The sequence below is a fragment of the Malaclemys terrapin genome, chromosome 6 (assembly GCF_027887155.1).
Source record: "Malaclemys terrapin pileata isolate rMalTer1 chromosome 6, rMalTer1.hap1, whole genome shotgun sequence".
In the NCBI taxonomy this organism is placed as follows: domain Eukaryota; kingdom Metazoa; phylum Chordata; order Testudines; family Emydidae; genus Malaclemys; species Malaclemys terrapin.
Window position 1 is genome coordinate 65,798,879 of NC_071510.1, and position 23,490 is coordinate 65,822,368.

At 41.4% G+C, this 23,490-nt stretch overlaps 1 protein-coding gene across 1 annotated transcript in view; it reads right to left on the bottom strand.

The window, feature by feature from the left end:
• The window catches only part of MAN2A1 (mannosidase alpha class 2A member 1), a 217,408-nt gene that overhangs the window by 97,042 nt on the left and 96,876 nt on the right, over positions 1–23,490 (bottom strand). Inside the window, exon 10 of the mRNA XM_054031733.1 lies at positions 5,941–6,126. Coding sequence (XP_053887708.1) covers positions 5,941–6,126 — 186 coding nt within the window. The remainder of the gene's footprint in view (positions 1–5,940; positions 6,127–23,490) is intronic.

Genomic DNA, 23,490 nt, shown 5'->3' on the forward strand with positions numbered 1-23,490 from the left:
GATACTTAAGGTCTTTATAAGCAGTCAGTGTGATGTTTTTGCTACTCACACTGGACTTCCATACAGCATAAAGTTTTTTAAATACAGCACTTGTGTTACCTATTCTGGGCTTCATATCAAACACGTAATCAGCAATATTATGAATGACGCTACCCAGATAAGCTTATTGTTGATTTTCCCAGCTTCACCTTCCCTATGGGTGCTCCACTGTAGGTGACTCCACAGCAGTACCACTGATGGAGGAATGGGGCTTCGGATTTGAATCTATAACTGATGCTAATACTGTGGAGCCAAATATAGCATGGGATGATGAGCATGGATAACTGCATAATGTTTTGAAAACGTATGGGCAGACGCCCAAGTTTCTGCCCTACATATTTCTGATGAAGGCTACAGAAGTGGAAAGAGATCTCATGAAATGAGTTCAGATTCCAGATAGGGATTGAAGATTGCGGGCATGAGAGCAGTAGTTAATACAGTTAGATATCCACCTGAAGAGTCTCTGATTTGATATTGAGGATCCCTTGGATCTCTCTGCAATTGAGAGGAATAGTTTAGGATAGTGGTTTTCGACCTGTGGATTGCAGACCACTGGGAATCTGCAGACTATATCTAAGATTTTTCAAAGGGGTCTAACATCTCCATTCTAAATTTTTTAGGGGTCTTCAAATGAAAAAAGGTTGAAAACCACTGTTTTAGGAGATTCCTGAAGTCTTTCGTTCTATCCAAATCAAATGCCAAAGCTCTCCTGACATTGAGTGTATGCAATACTGCTTCTCTGTTGTCATGGTGCAGCTTTGGGAAGAAAATATAAGCCTCAATTTGCTCTTTTAATGTTTTTTTGATAGAAGTAACGGTTTGTCCTTATCCAACGACTACTCAGTCATCATATTCTAAGGCTTCTCAGGCACTTTGACTCTTGAAAATTTTGATGTGACTATTGTTTAGCCTGGGTATCCAATTTTCGATACCTCATGATCTTGCATTATGTTAGATGTCATAGCTCGTACTATAAAGCAGAGGGAATGCAGAATAGCACAGATACAAATATGATGCTGGAGCTGATTTTTTTTTTGTAGAGTTCATTTGATCCTCTTCTCCTTTGCACTGAAGAACTTCAGAATTTATCATTCCATGATAGGATGGCATGAGAAAAGTCTGTAGAAGCTGCAAAAGTCTTTAATGCTGCAGACAAATCATCATCACACAGTCATGCTGGAGGACTACTTCTTTATGCTATCCATTCATTAATCAGGAAGCATGCTCCCAAAAGATGTCAATGCTGCATTTATTATGGAAACTCAAGATGCCTCCATTTTGGGGAACCATACAAAATCTTAGCTCTTTGGACTGTGTAAAGTTACTGAATTTGCCTATTTTGGTATCAATTTCTTTTGGCACTTATTTCCTTTCTATCATCTTCCACAGTGAAGGGGAAGGCATACTTCCTACCTGCAATATAACACAAAATATTTGTATGGTCTTACTGTCCCCTCAGTCTTGTCTGTGTAGTTCTAGCTTTATCTTCTTCTGGTTATCTCACTGAAGTGTTGAGGTCCCCTTTTGATTATGTTCTGGAGGAAACAGTCTTTCTTGGGTTTATTCTTTGTATCAGAAGGGTAGGAGTAGGAGCCCTCCCTGTTCCTCAAACAATTACATGCTTGAAGCAGAATCTCTTTCTAGCCTTGTTAGATTTTCTTTTTTATTTGAGATTTCTACTGTGTTTATCTTTTCCTCATCTCATGGGATAAAGAGTTATTTTCATTTTTATTTCTTATTTTTCATTAATAGGGCAATAACCATCTATTTTAGTCTGTCTTAGAGTAACCCCATAATTGATGGGCCAAGATTACACTGGTCTACAATTTTTGAGAAGTCGTCTGCTTCAGAGATAAAATGTGCTATTTATTATGTATTTTGATGTGCTGAATTCAAATATGACAATTAAAACAACTGATTGGCTACTGTTTCTAAGATACTTAAGTTTTTACATTTTATGTCTATGTATATTGTGTAGATAGTAGAGTTTTAATCATAAATTGTAAATTTAGGTCTTTTCATGTGTTTATGGTTGCTTTACATGATAATATTTCACCTGTCCTGTTTATGCAACACTTTAAAAATCAGCAAAAGGGTTATATAAATAAAATGTATTATGAAACAAAAGGCAAAAAACTATTATGTCAATAGTTTAGTCCTATTCAGTGTCTCCTCGGCTCTTCTTGGCTTGTCTCTTGTATTCATTAAATGGAGCATCTCTTGTCACTGTCCAGCAATAGTCTGCAAGCATTGATGGGCTCCATTTGCCCTGATAGCGTTTCTCCATTGTTGCAATGTCCTGGTGAAATTGCTCGCCGTGCTCGTCGCTCACTGCTCTGCAGTTTGGTGGAAAAAAATCTAGATGAGAGTGCAAAAATGTATCTTTAGTGACATGTTGCAACCAAGGCTTTTGTATGCCTTGAGGAGGTTTTCCACCAACAACCTGTAGTTGTCTGCCTTGTTGTTTCTGAGAAAATTTATTGCCACTAACTGGAAGGCTTTCCATGCCGTCTTTTCCTTGCCACGCAGTGCATGGTCAAATGCATCATCTCGAAGAAGTTCACGAATCTGAGGACCAACAAAGACACCTTCCTTTATCTTAGCTTCACTTAACCTTGGAAATTTTCCACGGAGGTACTTGAAAGCTGCTTGTGTTTGGTCAATGGCCTTGACAAAGTTCTTCATCAGACCCAGCTTGATGTGTAAGGGTGGTAACAAAATCTTCCTTGATTCAACAAGTGCTGGATGCTGAACACTTTTCCTCCCAGGCTCCAATGACTGTCCGAGGGGCCAATCTTTCTTGATGTAGTGGGAATCTCTTGCACGACTATCCCATTCGCAGAGAAAACAGCAGTACTTTGTGTATCCAGTCTGCAGACCAAGCAAGAGAGCAACAACCTTCAAATCGCCACAAAGCTGCCACTGATGTTGGTCATAGTTTTTGCACCTCAAAAGTTGTTTCATGTTGTCAGAGGTTTCCTTCATATGGACTGCATGACCAACTGGAATTGATGCCAAAACATTGCCATTATGCAGTAAAACAGCTTTAAGACTCGTCTTCGATGAATCAATGAACAGTCTCTACTCATCTGGATCGTGAACAATGTTGAAGGCAGCCATCACACCATCAATGTTGTTGCAGGCTACAAGATCACCTTCCATGAACAAGAATGGGACAAGATCCTTTTGACGGTCACAGAACATGGAAACCCTAACATCACCTGCCACGAGATTCCACTGCTGTAGTCTGGAGCCCAACAGCTCTGCCTTACTCTTGGGTAGTTCCAAATCCCTGACAAGGTCATTCAGTTCACCTTGTGTTATGAGGTGTGGTTCAGAGGAGGAGAATGGGAGAAAATGTGGGTCCTGTGACATTGATGGTTCAGGACCAGAAGTTTCATCCTCTTCCTCTTCCTCATCTGACTCAAGTGAGAATGATTCTGGTGCATTAGGAACCGGCAGTCCTTCTCCGTGGGGTACTGGGCGTATAGCTGATGGAATGTTTGGATAATGCACAGTCCACTTTTTCTTCTTTGACACACCTTTCCTAACTGGAGGCACCATGCAGAAGTAACAATTGCTGGTATGATCTGTTGGCTCTCTCCAAATCATTGGCACTGCAAAAGGCATAGATTTCCTTTTCCTGTTCAACCACTGGCAAAGATTTGTTGCACAAGTGTTGCAGCATATGTGTGGGGCCCACCTCTTGTCCTGATCTCCAATTTTGCAGCCAAAAGAAAGCTGATAGGCTCTCTTAACCATAGTGCTTATACTGCGCTTTTGTGATGCAAAAGTCACTTCTCCACAAACATAGCAGAAGTTATCTGCACTGTTCCCACAAGTACGAGGCATCTCTGCTCACTTTGGCTAAACAGAAATGTGTCCCTTTGCAAAAATCAAACACTGACAAATAAGAGAGCACCACACTGTATGATTTCTAGAGCTGATATAGGGCAATTTGTTCAGCAGAGTGATATAAGCTTCGTTATGATAGCATCATCCATGACTTTTAGGAATAACATGATGCAATTCATATCATGTATGATGCAATACCAGCTTCAGATTGCATCATTCATTGTTTTGCCTAAAAAGCAAGTACTGTCCAAACCCAGTCATAGATTTATTCATAGATCCAGTCAAAGATTTATTTTAGTCATTTCTGGTTTAAATTGAGAATCCTTCCCTTTATAACTCACTTATTCTCCGCCATTCCCAAGTCAAGGGTCGTATATACTGACCCAACAGCATATCTTGAAAACTAGAGCCAATCAACAATTTTAAGCATCATTTTCATTCTCAGGGACCCAGAATTAGTGAAGTTTGACTACATTTATTTCAGAAGCATTTTGGCTGTAGAGCAGTGTTATCCAAGCTTGTTCATCAGACTTTTTTGCTTTGCCTTTTTCTAGTAGACCTACATATGTGAGAAATACATGAAGCCAAGATTTTCAAGCATAGGTACCTCTAGTCAAATTTCTAAATCTTCATTAAGGCATCTAAAGAACTGACCTGATTTACACAAGTGCTGAATACCCAGCAGCTCCCATTGACTTGAATGCAATTACAAGAAATGCCAGTACCTAGTTATAGCCTAAAGGAACAAGTTATGTTCTAATCAGAATGCCCATAGTCCCTTTGACAATCAGTGAAGAATTAATTTATAGGCATCCATAGGGGAAGGATAGCTCAATGGTTTGAGCATTCGCCTGCTAAACCCAGGGTTGTGAGTTCAATCCTTGAGGGGGCCATTTATGGATCTGGGGCAAAAATCTGTTCTGGGGATTGGTCCTGCTTTGAGCAGGGGGTTGGACTAGATGACCTCCTGAGGTCCCTTCCAATCCTGATATTCTATGATTCTATAGCAAATCAAGTGATACCGATAACACCAAGAGTTTGAATTTAAGTGCTCTTTTAGAAGGGTGCCTCATTTTCCTTATATTATAAATAGAGATAAAAGGAAGTGAATCATTTATAGAATATTGAACTCTTTCACATTCCAGGCTTTGGAGAATTAATGGTAAATTGGGACTGATCCAGCTTTCCCTACCTTCCATGGCACAGATACACGTGGAGAGCAAATAGGAAAGTTTGGGGGATTTTTTTTTAAATATACTTTCTGAATGTAATAGTCAGAAACAGAAGAGAGTATTTTAAGGGCATTATTTCAAACATTGGCTTATTTAATATAGTACTCTATCTCTACCAATAAGACATTGTTTAGCAAGTTCACCAGTACCTACTTTTCATATTTTCTATACATAAAAATGTTCTAAATGAATCATTCGTTCAGATAGCTATAGGTGTGTGTGTGGGGGGGGGTGTTTTAAAAGCAGTATCTCTACTTTGTAACTACTTAGGAGAATATTACAAATTATGCTATCAAAATATAGAGAAAGCAATTCACCTCCCAAACTTGACAAAGAATCAATCTACAAATGAGCTAGTAAGCATAATAACAAGAAAATGATGTTCCAGGTTGAAGATAGGAAGTTATATAGTGGGAAAGACTAAGATAATCACATAATACCTAGTCAACATATGTTTCTTGATCAGTTTCTAACAGTGGCAGAGACTTAATGCAGCAGTACCTAGTTTTGCTTTGAATGATAGCCCTGTGGTTAAGGTACAAGCTGCAGACTTTATCTTCAACCTTCCTTTGCAACCCCCATGCACACTGTAGCCTCTATGTGCCTCAATTTCTTACTCTACAAAATTGGGGAAATAATTCCCTACTTCATAGGGATATGCTGAGATAGAAGAGAATATATAAAATAGTAGTAGTAATATTTTCTCAGTGGTATATATTTTGGTTGCTATATTAAAAATACAGTATATTCATAACACAAAAATACAAGAGAAAATAAATGTAAATATTTAAATGTAATTTAATGAGTACATTACCTAGTTCCATAATCCACAACTACCCAATCTTTAGATGTTCCTGTGATGGCATCATGGTGCTGAAAGAGTCCTAGGTTCCTCCTAGCCTCAGTCAGCAATTTATAATGGTCCACTGAAGGAAATGCATTCATCTTGTCAGATTTTTTAGACTCTACTAGTGCCAAAGAATACAGGATCTCAGCAGCTCTGGAAAAAATTAAAGAAAAAAAATGAATGTAGCTACTTGTTTACACAAACATGCACACACAAAGACAAACACACACTTTAAGAGCTCAACTACACTGCTTTCATAGCTTCCCCCAAAAGTTGTCCTCTAGGTTCTTTAAACTAAAAGTTAAATTTTGTTAATTACAATATAATTCACTATTTACAAATAAAGCAACAAAAAGTTTATTTGCACAAATTTGTAATGATCAGTGATCAAACCTTAGTTGGATGCATTCAGGATAGCTTCTGTCTCAGAAGGAAAATTAAACTTTCAAGAACACACAACTTGTTTAACCAACAGAATTATTCCTCTCAAAAGGTACATACTGTATATATTGCATGCAGTATTCATGAAACCTTATTTAATTTTTTAAGACATCTGTTTGGGTCTTAGTTTGGTCATTGAGAACCCAAACTTATTTTTTCCTAAATACCATAACAGTCAAAGTAAAAGATTATAACGACATATTCAAACTGTCTGAGGAAGGGATCCACCGACTGACCACCAGTACCAGACAAGATCAGATACCTCAAGACCCTGTACCTTAGACAAAGTAGACATATTACAGCTGGGTGCTCTCCTGGACCCTGAGTACAAAGTCCATATACACTCTGGACAGTTCAGGGGCACCTGGGGAAACTTTGTGGGCACCAACCACATAGGACATTGAGAATGACCCAGAGTGAGTGCCATCTACAGCCACAGCGTCCTCAAGTGGAGCAGAGCAGATGCTCTCCATAGGGGGCCGCAGCCACTTGGACCACACCCAGGACTCCAAGGACGAATGAGAAAAGAAGGAAGTGGCAGCTGAAACAGCATCTCTTCAGCCATGTAAAGACTTGATTCATGATTGTTATGGTTAGGGTAGACATGACATAAGGAGCTCATCAGTGCCTCTGTAGAATCAATCTATACAGGCTTTAAAAATGTCACTTTATATCATCCCTTCAGGGCATGGAAAATACTATTCTCCACTCCCTTCCAGCATCCTGAAGGCAGGTTTCAGCTACTGCCTCATCTACAGTCATTGCTGGGCATGGGAAACAGCCATATCTACACCCCTCCCCATTTATGCTGTTTGTATGCTCCCTTCTGAGTGTGAACCATCTTCCGCCCTCCCCCACCCACCCTCTTTTGGCACCCAGAGGGCAGGATTTGGGTAATGATGTTTGCTGTTTCAATATTTCCTGCTGGACGCGGGAACCGGCATTACGCCATCGCCCTTAGTCTCCACTATCGGTCCCCTCCCTGGCATCCACATGGGATCCAAGATGGATTCCAAGGGGGGCGGGGGATTTAAACACTGTAACTGAGATTTATTGTAAAAACACACTGCTGCACACATGGTCACCCACTCAAAAGGTCACTGACAGTCAGCACTAAGACCCAGAACCATAGAAGAAGAAGAAAGGAGGGCACCGGGACATCCTTCTGATGAAAATGCATGGTGATTGGCAGACAGCATGACCACCTCTTTGAACTTGAAAGGGAGAAGCTGAAGCAGGAACAGCAACAGAGAGAGGATGCAGGAGAGGGGATGAGTATATGGTGGCTATGTACATCCGCCATGACCCTGCCAGGAGAGATCAAGATCTCCAACACCAATGTGAGGTGAGGCAGCAGCAAATGTTTCTGTGAGTGCTGAGACTGCCCTACAGAGGAAAGGATATTTAACACATTCTTTTTCCAGTATCACCACCAAAATAAATGAACTTTCAGAAGCAGCTTTCTTATACACAAATGCTGATACAGAGCCTACCAGCCATCCCTGCCCCTCCAAGCTGGGAAGGAGGACTGGGGAGCCGCATGGAGAATAAAAGATTGAGCCACCTGTGCTTCTAGGCTCACAACAGCCACCTCAGCAAGCTGGGCAGGGGGGGACTAGGAGATGAGCAGGGAAAAGCAATGGATCCTACTTCATCATTCAGAGCAGGCTCCATGGCTTTCCACCAGAATGCAGATAACACACACAAGTCGAAGTGGAATATTGTAGTAAGCTGCTGTTCCACCCACGTGACCAGAACAGAAAAAACAGTTTACCAAAATAAACTGCAAGAGTTTGGAAGAAGTGGCTCAATACTGCAACACTAAGAACTAAGGGAAATGCGTGAAATAACCTTTGCAGTGTGCCCACTCTCCCTTGAGCTACACTAGCTTGAGAGGAGTACCTAAAGGATACTAACTCAGGCAAATAATGCAATGAAGACAAGCCCTATGGCCACCAAAGAAGGCAAGTTAGGCAATTCTAACTCCCTTCAGTTTCTCTCTGCTACACTGAAGTATCTGTGGGGAAAAACAAGAAACAGCAGAGGTACAGGTTTTATAAAACACAGAAGAAAACACAAAAAAGGGAAAAGAAAAAAATAAAATAAATCTGTATGAAGGTAAATACTGAAAGATGAAAGAGGGAATAGGAATGCCAAAATGGCTGGAACGAAAGACATAAAACAGGAAAAAGGAGAGAAAAGTATGGAGAGAAGATTAATTTCTTAAGTTTAATAAAGTCATTGCCACAACGTACAGTAAAATGCACAAAACATTTGATTTTCTATTTGTAACCTTTATGTTGAAATGTTCCCAACTAATATTAAGCTGTTAAAGATAAGGATGCTATAAAATCCAACTAAATTTTCAGGTTTAAGCCTCTAGGTTGATTACAGAAAATGTATTTAATAGAAGAGCACTGGCCAACACTTTGAATGATCCAGCCAAACTTTATTAAAAAAGAAAAATGATTAGTTAAGCAAACAGGCATGCAATTACTCCTTACACAAATGTTACTATTATACCCACACTCAAAGATGAAATGGTGTGTCAGTGGGATATCAGTCCACTGACAATAGGGTGAAGTATGGCATTAAAATCCTGGAACCTAACAATACACTTTTGATGTTAATTGGAGCTATCCCTGAATTTAGCTAAACTATTCCTTCTATACTCTGTTATACTAATAATTAACATTAAATCTACCTTAATCATAATTGTATTTCTGCCACCTTCTTATTGTCTCTTTACATTACACATTATTTAAATTAACATGTGCATCAATGTCCTTCCCACACTCTAGATAGCATTTTAATAAAACATTCACAATTCTCAAAAACACTCATTAAAAACTTGGCTCAGACGATTATAACCAAAACATAATGATAACATAATCTGGGGTCATGTCCTTGCTAACTCGTACTTTCTCATAACACATTGTCTCCTATTTAGTTTGGACTTCTCACAATAGCAGCTTCAAAATCTCATACTTCTCTGCCCTTAGGCTAACTTCGACCCAAAACCTAACTTCTATTTACGTATTAAAATATTTTATGAGCAGCCCATACAATTATACAAAAACTCCTCTCAATTTCCTACAATACACACACACACATGCACTCTTCTGGTAAAGTGATGGGTGTGTTATGTTTCTATGTTGTGGGTTGCTCAAGAGACATTGACCAGGGTGTCTTTCAACCCCGCCTGGTTTGTTGTGTTGCAGTGGTTTGCTTTTTAGGTTTGTTTGTTTGCAGTGTTGTAGCAATGTTGGTCCCAGAATATTAGAGAGACAAGGTGGGTGAGGTAACAGAAGTTGGTCCAGTAACAGATGTTACCTCACCCACACTGTATCTCTGTTTATTTTTGATGGGGGGAGGGCAATGAGCATAGGAGTCAAGTGATATAGTAAGGTTAATGAGTCCCTGTGTGACACTGAAGAAGGGATTCTTCTTCCTCTATCCTGAATTGTGAGCTCCTTCTTTCCCCATAACCACCAGCATCTTCAGTCACAATAGCTTGTCCCTAAACTCCATGCTTTTCACAACTAATGGGCCACCCCAGTTCATATATCCAGTGGGTCCTTATTCTTAAATCCACTCAAGGTTATATAATAGATCCACAATCTTAGTTCACACTGCTTCTGAAGTATCACATTAGGTGAATTAATCAATCTCTTAGAGCAGTTTAAGGCTTTTGCTTTCCACACCAAAAAAATAGGTGACTGATGTGCGTTTCAGAAGGGTGTAACTGTAATATTGCAATCTCTTAAACCATGATTTCCTTTTAAACCTCAACCCTACTCTAAATTTTAAAGTGGATCAAATCTCTAAGGATAAATTAACTGAATGTATGAAAACTACATTATTTCTGAGAAATTTAAACTTAAGGAAAGCAATTTTCTTCTCTCTAACTTAATCTCAGTCTAAGGAAAGCTAGCAGAATGTCTCTTTACAGAAGCATGGATTAGTATAGCATATCCCCTACCAGTAATGAAACTCCAGTAGTGAGAAAAATATCCGACACAGGGGATCTTAAAAATAAAGAAATAATTAATGTCATAGAAAGACAAATCATATCTAACCAAAATAAAACTCTTCTTGCCTTGTGTATTTCACTGGAGAACTATAAATCATCAATCCATAATTTATCCCCAAGCACTTTTATAAAATTAGTTAAGAATAGGACTTGAGAAATTCCAAAAGCCACTGAACATTGGGCAACAACTTTGAAATGAGCCACTTTGTTACTTATGCTCACAACTTCTGATCCCTCACTGATACAACCTGTCTCAAGACAGTAATGTTCGGCATGAAGTTATAGCATGGAAAGAAGACTATAGTGCACCTTTGCTAATCTCATTTGACAGATCTGATTTAACTAACTAACACTGTGCAACTGCTCTAATGATCCATGACAACTAACAACTCAGCCCTACAGGTCTTGAAATACAAATATTTTGCATAGTAAATTCAACAACTTTTTGAAAAATAATTAGTTGTAAAATTTTAAAAAATTAAGTGAACATCCTGAACAATCACATTCATTTTAATTTCAATAATGTACAAATCAAAAAAAGAATGCAAAATTCTCTCCGGGCTCCCCATTTGACTTCTGAAATTTTCTAATGGGTATTGGACAAATTATATTTACTCTGCTATTCTAATAAGTACCACACTACACCTCTGCCCCGATATAACTCGAGCAGATATAACAAAAATTCGGATATAATGCGGTAAAGCAGTGCTCGGGGGGGGGGGGGGGGGGGGGGGGAGTGGGGCTGAGCATTCCAGTGGATCAAAGCAAGTTCGATATAACGTGGTTTCACCTATAATGCGGTAAGATTTTTTGGCTCCCGAGGACAGCGTTATATCGGGGTAAAGGTGTATTTTGTTTCTTTGCTTTTAAAGCTTAATTCATTTAACAATATTGCAAATTTTTGTTATAAGTTTTAGCCTGTGCAAGTTGTTTACTTACAATGAGCCAGAGTACGTAGCTATCTTGGTCTTGTTTTCCAGCCTCTAGTAACACAAAACTATTCCTCTGATTATTTTTCAGTTAAATGTGAGTACAGCGGAGCTATACCTGCACTCTGTCTTTCAAGTTCTTGCTACAGCTAATCATACCATTGTCAACAGTTCAATCTATCATCATCAATTGTACAAAGGCTTTTTCCTGGGGAGATGGGCTCTTCCATTTTAAAGGGAAAGATGACCACTTCAAACCCTTAAAGTTTTACCCTGTGTCTTTTCCTGATACACAAGTATCTTCAGGGTAAACTGTTAAATAGGATGACTCAACTTCATAATTAAATATTTATTTTAGCAAGAGCTGGTAGAATTTAGGTTGCCCAACACTTTGCATCATAAAGTATTCTTGCAACCTTCTGTTTGAGAATTTCACACCTCTGTTGTTTGCAGCAGACCTTTGATATTTAGCAGGGAGAATAGCCTTAGGCTACAAGTGTCTTTTCTCTGTCCCATGAAATTCTGTTCAACTTTTGCGGAGTGTGACACAGTGTGAATAGCCTAAGGCTGACTCATTCTGTGCACTTTGGAAGCATCCCCACATGCAGTAAATGGACAAGGTAATAATTTTAAGTACTAAGTGATTAATTAAATACGTGATTCAGCTCATCAGCTGGAAACAGTTAAGAGAGGCAGGAAGAGATAGTATAGGGGAAGGCTAGAAGGAAGGGCCAGAGAAGCCCAAAATCTCAGAGAGGTTAGATTACCCAATACCAAGGCATGGGGGGAGTGAAGACTTGGGAGAAAACCTTATGCTGTGGGGAACAAACATTTAGAAAGCACATTGTAAATAAAGCACTTGGTGTTGAACTTGCCATTGGTGTGCATGAGGACGGTTTGCAGAAAAAAATCCAGGGTGAGGGAACCCTTGACTAAATTGAGATACAAGTTATTTAAAATCACTATTTCCCTTCTCTCACTTTCTTTCTTCGACAAAGTTTCGGCAGCATGGCAAAATAAAAAAATATTTTAGAGCCAGACTAATCCTGCTGCACTATACTGGAATGCCTTGGAACTCTAGGAAGGAGGATGTGGGAGTAGCTGGGCTTCTCCCTGCTCTGAGACAGCACATGGCCCATAACACACTGCCCTCCCAAGACTCAGCACCTAGACCCAACAATTCATCCTCCCTTTGAGGAATCACAGCTTTCTGCTGCCAGAAAACACTGTTAGTCCTCCTGTAGCTTAAGTGGTAATGGTCTGTGCTACAATAATATACATTGACAGTTTTTAGTTGCACATATCATAATTTATTACCTTTTCCGTTTTAAAAAAACTAGGAAGTTGCATACAGAAAAGTTTATGTTAAAAATACTATTTAGGCTGCAAGTCAAGCACTCAAAAGTTAGGAAATGCCAGATTACAGTTGTTCACACAACCTTTACATGGCCCATTGTGCATATGCATTATTATATAGTCTTTAACTCTATGTTCACATTCCCCCCACACACACACAAACCCTGATTTATTCATTGCACAGGATGGGCGTACAAGGGGCAGGATTAAGGTCACATGACCAAACAAATCACAGCACTGCTCTATACTTTCAATGGAGGGATGTGCTCTCTCAAATGATGGAGGCTCACCAGTCCTTCTCCCCCCTAACTGCACTCTATGGCTCTGCATGGAAAAGACTACAACCTATCAGCCCCCCTTTCTCTCATTCCCACCCCTTGCTACTCTCCCCACTGTAGTGCTGGCAAAACAGAAGCCTAGTCAACTATCACAAAGGACGGTCCGTTAAAAGAACCAACTAATGGGATTTAACAGGCAATACATGTGTATTCCATGTAGTCCCCCATTACCAAAAGCACAAAGTTCCCAGGCACATGCAAATGAGTGACAGATTGCCCTGCCTCACAGTCTATAACCCTTGATATCATTAAGCCATTGTTGCAAGGCTGACTTATCCCTGTATCTTAAAAATGTTTCTGAAAAGCAATTTAATTAGGGTTACCATACGTCCGGTTTTTCCCGGACATGTCCGGCTTTTCGGCAATCAAACCCCCATCCGGGGGGAATTGCCAAAAAGCCGAACATGTCCGGGAAAATGCCGGCCGGGCACTTCCCCTCCCGCGGCTGCTCTGCTCCTCCCCTGACTCTTCGGCTCTGTTTAAGAGCCGGGCTGCCTGAGCGCTACGGGCTTCGGGCAGCCCCCATACCTCCGGACCCTGCACCGCCGGAGCCCAAGAGGGGAAGTGCCCGGCTAGGGGCGCAGGGTCTGGAGGCAAGGGGGCTACCTGAAGCCCAAGCGCTACCGGCTTCACGGTTTGCCGGGCAGCCTCCAGACCCTGCGCTCCCAGCTGGGCGCTTCCCCTCCCGGGCTCCAGCTGCGCTGGGGAAGCGCCGGCCGGGGGCGCAGGGTCTGGGGGCTGCCCGGCAAACCGTGAAGCCGGTAGCGCTCGGGCAGCCCTTTCCGCATGGCTGGGAGTGGGAGGGAGGAGGGTGCGGAGTTAGGGTGGGGTTGGGGCGGGGAAGGGGCAGAGTTGGGGCATGGCTGGGGGTGGGAAATGGGCGGGGCCAGGACCCTGTGGAGGGTCCTCTTTTTTTATTTGTTAAGTATGGGAACCCTAAATTTAATTAATTATATATATTAAATTGTGCTTTGGAATGCACCAGGCTACACTAAATAGCAAGCACTTTTATTATAAACTCAGAGACTGGATAGCCCCTGAATCAGAGTGGATAAAAATCAATGATTTTTTTAAAAAAATTAAAAAAAAAATCAGGGTTTTTTTTATTTAAATCAGATATTTTTGATAAAATGATTTTTGAAGTAAAAAACCTATCTAAAGATAGTTTTAATTAAGATACATTATAGCTCAAAGATATCTCATCACGGAATAGGGATTATAAATTCTAATTGGGTTTAAGAGAAATGTTGAACACATGCTGAATACCCTGAAGCCGATTTCTGTAGCCTTGAACAAAATTCAGGGAAATAGCTGTTTTATTGCTTACGCTGTTGAAATTTGGAAGGAACTGAGTGAGATCTTTAAAAGAGAAATATGCAATGACAGACTTAAATTACAAGCATTAAAAAACACAAATGGGACAAGCCCTATCTTCAGCTCATTTTCTTGCAAATATTCTCAACACTCGGTACCAGGGTCAAACCTTCACTGCTGAAGAGGAGTTGACTATGACATGGACATCCAGCAATCATCCTTCCATAATGCTAACTATAATAAACATCAGACCTAAAGGTGAATCATTCAAGAAATGTATGTTTGCTGATGATGCTTTAAAGAAACTCACACCAGTGAACTAGTGGAAGTCACTTAAGCACTTGGATTCAAAGACTGTTGAAGTGATAATCTCACTTTTAACAGCAGTAGCTTCTTCTGCCGGTGTAGAAAGCATTCCCCCCCCCCCCTTTGGACTAATTCATTCCAAACTAAGAAATTGTTTGGGACCTGAAAAAAGCAGGAAAGCTTATTTTTCTTTTCCAGATTATGAACTAACAGGAAAATGAAAGTGAAGATGACTGAGTTAGCTGCAGAAGCCAATATTTTAAGTTTCTCATGTTGACCTGGCTGACATAGTCGATTTATTTAATTTTTAAATATTTCATTTAACTATTTTAGTTAAAAACAATTTTAACAAAAAACAAACATTTTAAAAAACTTGAATGTTTAACTAAATTCAAAAATGCATATGCTTGTTTTGTTAAAATATTATATATGTGTGCTGTTGAAGAAAAAAATCCAGAATACATAATGTTGTTATTTTAGTTAAATAAAATAATTTAAATGTCTGTCTGGTGATGTTCTCCTAATACAGCATGGCAAGAAAATCCTCCAAATATTCATGATTAACCTGTTGAATTGGAGACAGTTCACCTCCCAATGACTTCTTAAGTATCTGCTTCAATTACCTTTGGTAAATGAAATAACCAACCAATCATTCATTTTTTGATATAGCTGTAAAACTAATCTGAAAAGTTTTCAAAATAAATCACTTTAAAAATGTATAGTGTGTACCTTCTAAAAATGGAACCTACATCTATCTCTGAGTTGTGAATACGTATTAAGGTTATGATAACCAACAAGAATGCACTTTTATGTAGAAATCCAGGATTAAATCGAGTCTTCCTGACTAATGATTTAAATCAATTTGATTTAAATCAAATCTACCCTGCCCTGAATCCCATCTAAAATATTCTTTCCCTGCTGCAAAGTAGTTATCTCAGAGGTTTTTCATAAGCCTTATCTATTTTGCAGCTGCCAACACTATGTTCCCTTCAAAAATAAAAAAAAGGCCTGCCATACAACAAATTGTCACATCAACACCAGAAATATACAGGGTTTATTATAACTGTTTACAAATCTAAATAAATTAAACACACACAAAAGAAATCTATTCCAGGTTCTGAGGGCAAAGGTGTACTAATTCAAAATTGAACCAAACAGGAAAGACTAAAGCAGCTACTACTCATCCCAAAACCATAAGAGAATTAAACCAACTGTTAAAATCAACTCAACCAACATCCCCTTTGCGTCAAAACACTAGCCCTTGTTGTGGTCCTTTATCCCCAAAAGCCTATGTAAATGAGATAGAACTTTCAGCACATTCTGAAGATGAACAGTTTCAGACTATTTTGGACCAAGTGGTAGAACACTACAAATTCCAAAATTAAGGGCCTTCTTGCACTCAGTGAAGGTGCTTAAACTAGAACAACCTAGACATAAGGAGGAGGCCTCTTGGTGAATTTACTGCAGACAGCCCCCTCTCATACCCAGATGGTTCCATCTTAAGCATCTCTAACACCACAACCATTGTTGAGGGAGAAATATAGACTCTCAAGAAGACAGATCTCAAATCATTTACATACAGCTTTATTGGTCAAAACCAATACTTTAAACCTCTGCCCCGAAACAATAAGCAGTCAGTGTCAAACCCTGATCATTTGTGGCATGTACTCTCAGTGAGATACATCACATAATATGCAGACTGCCACATTCTATGAAGAATTCTGTTTTGGGGGTTTTATTTAAAATGTAGCTTGATGTAGAGCACATTGCAGTAATCTAACATGACAGATATGGATGGCAGTAACAGCTCCACATCCAAAAGAAATAGTTTTAATCTCTTTGCCAGATAGAAAAAAAGCCTTCCTAGAAACTGCTACTATGTGATTGTGTTACATAGGAACCAATAAAACCTTCAGACTGCAAACAAAAAGATATAGTCCTGGCTGAAGATCTTCTGGCTGCCTCCCAACAACATTCTAGCATTCCTTTAATCTAACCTAGATTGATTTTCAGACAGCTGGCACTTATCCATGCCACAATCTCAGACACCTTGAATAAGGCTTTCAACAGCACATACAGGGTCAGATGAGACAGAAAGCTGCATGTCATTGTAACGCTTTGGGGTTTCACCCAGATCAGTAAGGGAGTTGTGTCACTGCCTGCCCTGTAATCCTGGGTGCTTCTGTGCAGTGCAGAGCCCTAACAGCATCAGCTTGCTTACAACACAATATCCCAGGGGTTCTCAAACTGGGGGTTGGGACCCTTGAAGGGGTCACGAGATTACTACATGGGGGATTGTGAGCTGTCAGCCCCCACCCCAGAACCCACTTTGCATCCAGCATTTATAATGTTGTTAAATATACACCTTGGATATAACACGGTAAAGCAGTGCTCCAGGGGGGCGGGGCTGTGCACTCTGGCGGATCAAAGCAAGTTCAATATAACGCGGTTTCACCTATAACGCGGTACGATTTTTGGGCTCCCGAGGACAGCATTACATCGGGGTAGAGATGTATTAAAATGTGTTTTTAATTTATGGGGGGAGGGGGGGTCGCACTCAGAGGCTTGCTATGTGAAAGGGGTCACCAGTACAAAAGTTTGAGAATCACTGCAATATCCTCACCCTGGGTTTCACCAGCCTGGTTACTCCTTGCTGGGTGACACCAACAGCCCTTCCAGTCTGTAGTCTCCCCAAAACCATCTCCCCTGCAGTGTCCAGTCCTTTTCAGTCCATATTCACAGAAGTTATCAAGTTAACTGTCTCCAAAGACACAGAGCACACACCAGTTTGTTAATTTAGCTAAGGACTTCACTCTTCAGTTTAATACACAACACTGAGCTGATTTTGTAATACAACAAAAATAAGTTTATTAACAAAAACAGATATTTACATGATAAGAAAACAGAATGCACAGATATAGTTATAAGTAAACATGCTTTCTAGTGACCAACAATTTCAGCAAGTTAGAACCTTTGTCTAAGCAGGTTTCTCACTTATAGTCAGTTCCATCTACTCTTGGTTTTCAAGCCAAGAGGATCCACTTTTCATAAGCTGAAAAGGCTCTGCTCTCCCTTTGTCCCCTAGCTGATAGCGATGACTGATATCAGTTTTTAACCTTACAGTGATTTAAAAGTCCAAACATAACTCAGTAGCTCAGAAAGATTAGTAGTATGTACACCAGAATTGAGCTTCAAATGTTCACTTTAAAGCTCAGGACTAATTATTAATGCAAACTTGCCTTCAAAATTTGAAGGCATGTTTTTTAATTCTAAATTCAGATAGATATTGCATCACCCGCGCAATGAACAAAAAGTTCTGTATCTCGTGAACCTCTGCTTTTTAATAAATATTTTCTACACTAATTCCTACTACATTACTAAGGAATGGTGACTACTAATATTTTCACAAATAAGGACTGGCTTCAATATATTCTGAATGATTTATATATTATATTTGCATATAATGATAATTATACTTTTAATTTGCATAAAACTATGCTAAAAGAACATTAACATCACAAAGTAAAGAACTCAAGTTAAAAAATGTTAATGTTACAAAGTCAAGACCACAAAAGAATTTAAAATTAGGATTAACACTGCCTGTAGCAGCAGCAGGACTCCATTCTATCTGTGACCCATTCAGAGTTCTGTTTTGTGTTGCATCCAAATAAGATAGCTGGGGAACATTCAGCAATATTAGCACCAAATCTCTAGCAAGCTCTACTGAGCATAACACAGATTGCAAATGGTGTTTATAATTCCATATAACTTGGCCAATCCTGAAAAGATTTTCATGGCAACTGCAAAAGGTACCTCCCAGGCCTATGTATTCTCCCCTTCTCACCTCCCCCCGCCCCCAAACTAATTACAGAATCCTGCTACAAACCAGGGAGGCATTGGGTGAGGGGAAGGTTTCATTAAGTATCTTAAAAGAACAGTTGAAAAAGTTTCTACAGTAGGAACTACATCTCTACCCCGATATAACACTGTCCTCAGGAGCCAAAAAACCTTACCGCGTTATAGGTGAAACTGCGTTATATCGAACTTGCTTTGATCCACCGGAGTGTGCAGTCCTGCCCCCCTGGAGCGCTGCTTTACCGCGTTATAGCCGAATTCATGTTATATCGGGGTAGAGGCATATTAGCATAGGAGTTGCTACCACTCCCTCTATATTTCTTTAAAGAGTATTCCTAATTCTCGTTTACCCAAAAATGTATCTATGATTCAAAATGTATTTAGTAACTATTTGTTTTTAGAATTTGACAGCTGAATGGTCATTTAAATGAAAAGGTATTTTTCTCTCATGAGGACTAAAGGTCCAACACCCTATATTTTAAATACCAAATTCTTAGGAATATCCTATACTTATAAGGGATTACTTTAAGGAGCAGGAAAGCCTTTCCCAATCTGTTCTAATGAAAACATCAAGAAGATAAACGTGGTTTTTGTTCAGTTTGTAGAGGCTGGTAGGAGGCAGTGTCCTGTGAGAGAAGCTGAGTCCTGATTAGGGGGCCTATAAAGGCAGCCAAACAGTCAGCCAACAGCACAGGAGCAGCAAGCAGAACTGTAAACAGGAGAGTGTGAATGAGAATTCATAAACGGAATTTGGAGTAGGGGGTGCGGTGTGGTGTTCTGGTTTTGTTTTGGTGTTTGTGTTGGGTCTTTGTTTTTGTTTTCCACTTGACAGGAATTTAGGTGGGAAGGCTATGACTGGTTCAGTAATTCCTCGCTTAACGTAGTTATGTTCCTGAAAAATGCTACATTAAGCTAAGCGATGTTAAGTGAATCCAATTTCCCCATAAAAATTAATGTAAATGGGGGGTTTCGATTCCAGGGAAATGTTTTTCGCCAAACTAAAGACACACACACACACACACACACACACACACTCTCACTCTCTCTCTCTCTCTCTCTCTCTCTCTCTATATATATATATATACACACACACACACACACACACACAGAGTATAAGTTTTAAACAAACAATTTAATACTGTACACAGCAATGATGATTGTGAAGCTTGGTTGAAGTGGTGAAGTCAGATGGTGGGATATTTCCCAGGGAATGCCTTACTGCTAATGATGAACTAGCACTCGGCTGAGCCCTCAAGAGTTAACACACTGTTGTTAATGTAGCCTCAAACTCTACAAGGCAGCACGAATGGAGGGAGGGGAGAAAGCATGGTAGAGAGAGACAAAGACACACACCGCATGTGTGAGAGAGAGATGTGCATTGCCCCTTTAAGTACACTGACCCCACTCTAAGTACATTGCCCTTTTAAGTAGATCAGCCAGTTGAGACAGCAGCTGCTGCCAGCAAGCTCCCTCCATCCTGAGTCCTATTGTGTCCTCCCCCCCCCCCCACACACACACACAAACACTCACACTCTGTGGAGATAAGGTACAGGAGCGGGGGGAGGGGGACACCCTGACATTAGCACCCCTCCTCCTCCACACCTCTGCACAGCAAGCAGGAGGCTCCCAGGAGCAGCTCCAAGGCAAAGGGCAGGAGCAGCACACGGCAGTGGGGGAGGGACAGTTGAACTGCCCGGCAATTGATAGCCTGCTGGGCAGCTCCTGCACAGGGAATTTAGGGGAGCAGGGAGCTAATAGGGGGGCTGCTGGTCTACCCTGGTCCCATGCCCCCACTAGCTAGCTCCAACGGGCTACTTTTTCTGCAAGCAGTGGACAAAGCAGATGGCTGCCAAACAATGTTATAAGGGAGCATTGCGCAACTTTAAAAGAGCATGTTCTCTAATTGATCAGCAACATAACAACGAAACAATATTAACTGGGAAGACTTTAAGCCCTGGTCTACACTACGAGTTTAGGTTGAATTTAGCAGCATTAGATAGATTTAACCCTACACCCATCCACATGACAAAGCCATTTTTGTCGACTTAAAGGGCTCTTAAAATCGATTTCTGTACTCCTCCCCGACAAGGGGATTAACGCTGAAATCGACCTTGCGGAGTAGAATTTGGGGTAGTGTGGACGCAATGCGACGGTATTGGCTTCCGGGAGCTATCCCAGAGTGCTCCATTGTGACCGCTCTGGACAGCACTCTCAACTCAGATGCACTCGCCAAGTAGACAGGAAAAGCCCCGGGAACTTTTGAATTTCATTTCCTGTTTGACCAGTGTAGCGAGCTGATCAGCATAGGTGACCATGCAGCGCTCATCAGCACAGGTGACCATGCAGTCCCAGAATTGCAAAAGAGCTCCAGCATGGACCAACCCAGAGGTATTGGATCTGATTGCTGTATGGGGAGAGGAATCTGTGATATCAGAACTCTGTTCCAAAAGATGAAATGCTCAAATATTTGAAAAAAATCTCCAAGGGCATGAAGGACAGAGGCTATAACAGGGACCTGAAGCAGTGCTGCGTGAAACTTATGGAGCTCAGGCAAGCCCACCGAAGAATCAGAGGAGCAAACGGCTGCTCCAGGTCAGAGCCCCAGACATGCCACTTCTATGATGAGCTGCATGCCATTCTAGGGGGTCTCTACAACTACCCCACCCCTGTGCGTGGACTCCATCAATGGATTCTCACGCAACAGGGATGCGGATTTTGGGGAGGAGGAGGAGGTTGAAGATAGCGCACAGCAAGCAAGTGGAGAAACCGTTTTCCCCGACAGCCAGGAACTGTTTATCACCCTGGAGCCAGTACCCTCCCAACCCATCCAAGGCGGGCTCACGGACCTTGAAGGCGGAGAAGGGACCTCTGGTGAGTGTACCTTTGTAAATATAAGAGGAGGTTACTCACCCTGTGCAGTAACTGACGTTCTTCGAGATGAGTGTCCCTGTGGGTGCTCCACTCTAGGTGTTGGTGCGTCCCTGTGCCTTTGCCCGGAGATTTTTGCAGCAGTACTCATAGCGGCCACGCATGCTCAGAAGCTGCTCCCCGCTGTGAATCTAGGTTGATAGTACGCATGCGTGGCCGGTCTCCTCAGTTCCTTCTCTACAACGGAGGCCCCCCAACTCCGAAGTAGAGGGGAGGAGGGTGGGTAGTGGAGCACCCACAGGGACACTCATCTCGAAGAACGTCAGTTACTGCACAAGGTGAGTAACCTCCTCTTCTTCTTCGAGAGATGTCCCTGTGGGTGCTCCACTTTAGGTGACTTAAAAGCCGTGTATCTTAAGGAGGTAGGGACTTTGGATCTGATAGGAACGGCGTTGATAGTACAGCCCTGCCCAAGCGTATGTCAGATAGAGGGCCTTGAGTAAGGGCATAGTGTTTAACAAATGTGTGGTCAGAGGACCAGGTGGCTGCTTTACAAATATCAGCCAGGGGAACTTTGCGTAAGAACGCTACAGAGGCAGCCAGAGATCTAGTGGAGTGTGTTCTAATGCCGTCTGGAGGTGTAACCTTCTTCATCTGATAGCACAACCGGATGCACTGGGAAATCCAGTTCGAGAGTCTCTGGGTAGAAATAGGCGTGCCTTTGGAGCGCTCCGCAATGGAGACAAAAAGTCTGGAGGAAGTTCTAAACGGTTTGGTTCTATCCAAATAGAATGACAAGGCTCTGCGTACATCTAGTGTATGCATTGAGGTTTCGAATGAGTTCGCATGTGGTTTCGGAAAAAAAGTCGGCAGGTGTATTGGTTCATTAATGTGGAATGACGAGTGTATCTTTGGAAGAAATTTGGGGTGTAATCTGAGGGTAACCTTGTCTTTAAAAAATATCGTATATGGTGGGTGTGCCATAAGAGCTGCTATTTCTCCTGCCCGTCTGGCAGAGGTAATTGCCACTAGAAATGCGGTTTTCATCGAGAGGTGTAAAAGGGGGCACGTGGCTAGGGGTTCGAATGGTTGTTGAGTTAGGCAAGACAGTACCAGATGAAAGTCCCAAGGGGTGGTCGGTGCTTTAATGTCTGGGTATAAGGTTTGTAGTCCCTTGAGGAAACGCTTCGTGATAGCGTGAGCAAAGACAGATGTGTCATCAATTCTGTCGTGGAAAGTTGTAATAGCAGCTAAATGGACCCTGATGGAGCTGAAAGACAGGCCGGATTGCTTAAGGCCCAATAGATAGTCAAGTATAATCGAAAGAGGTACCGAGGTGGGACAAAGGTGTTTAGCGGAACACCAATGTGTGAATCGTTTCCACTTTTGAAGATAGGTCGTGCGAGTAGATTGCGTTCTGCTATGTAGGAGCACCTTCTGAACTTGTTCAGAGCAATCTAATTCGCTTTGGGAAAACCATGTAGGAACCAGGCCTTGAGGTGAAGCATGGACAGGTTGGGGTGGAGAAAACGGCCGTGTTGTTGAGATAGAAGGTTTGGAATGAGCGGCAGGGAGATTGGTGGTTGGATTGACATTCTGGTGAGGAACGGAAACCACGGTTGTCTGGGCCACGACGGGGCAATGAGGATCACCTTGGCTCGGTCCGTTCGTATTTTTATCAGGACCCTGTTGAGAACTGGTATCGGGGGAAATGCATACAGTAGGTTTCGGTGCCATGAGATCATGAATGCGTCCCCCAGGGAATGTTTGCCCAGTCCTGCTTTGGAGCAGAAATTGGGACATTTCTTGTTTTTTGTAGTTGCAAAAAGGTCTATTGTTGGGTAACCCCAAGTGCTGAATACGTTGGGAATGGTTTTCTCGTCTATCTCCCACTCGTGGTCCCATGGGAAGCGTCTGCTCAGTTCGTCCGCTGTGGTGTTCATGATCCCGGGAAGATAGGCAGCTGATACCCGGATGTTGTTCGCAATGCACCAATTCCAGAGCTTCATAGCCTCTGTGCACAGCGAATGGGATCGAGCTCCTCCCTGCCTGTTTACATAAAACATGCATGCAATTA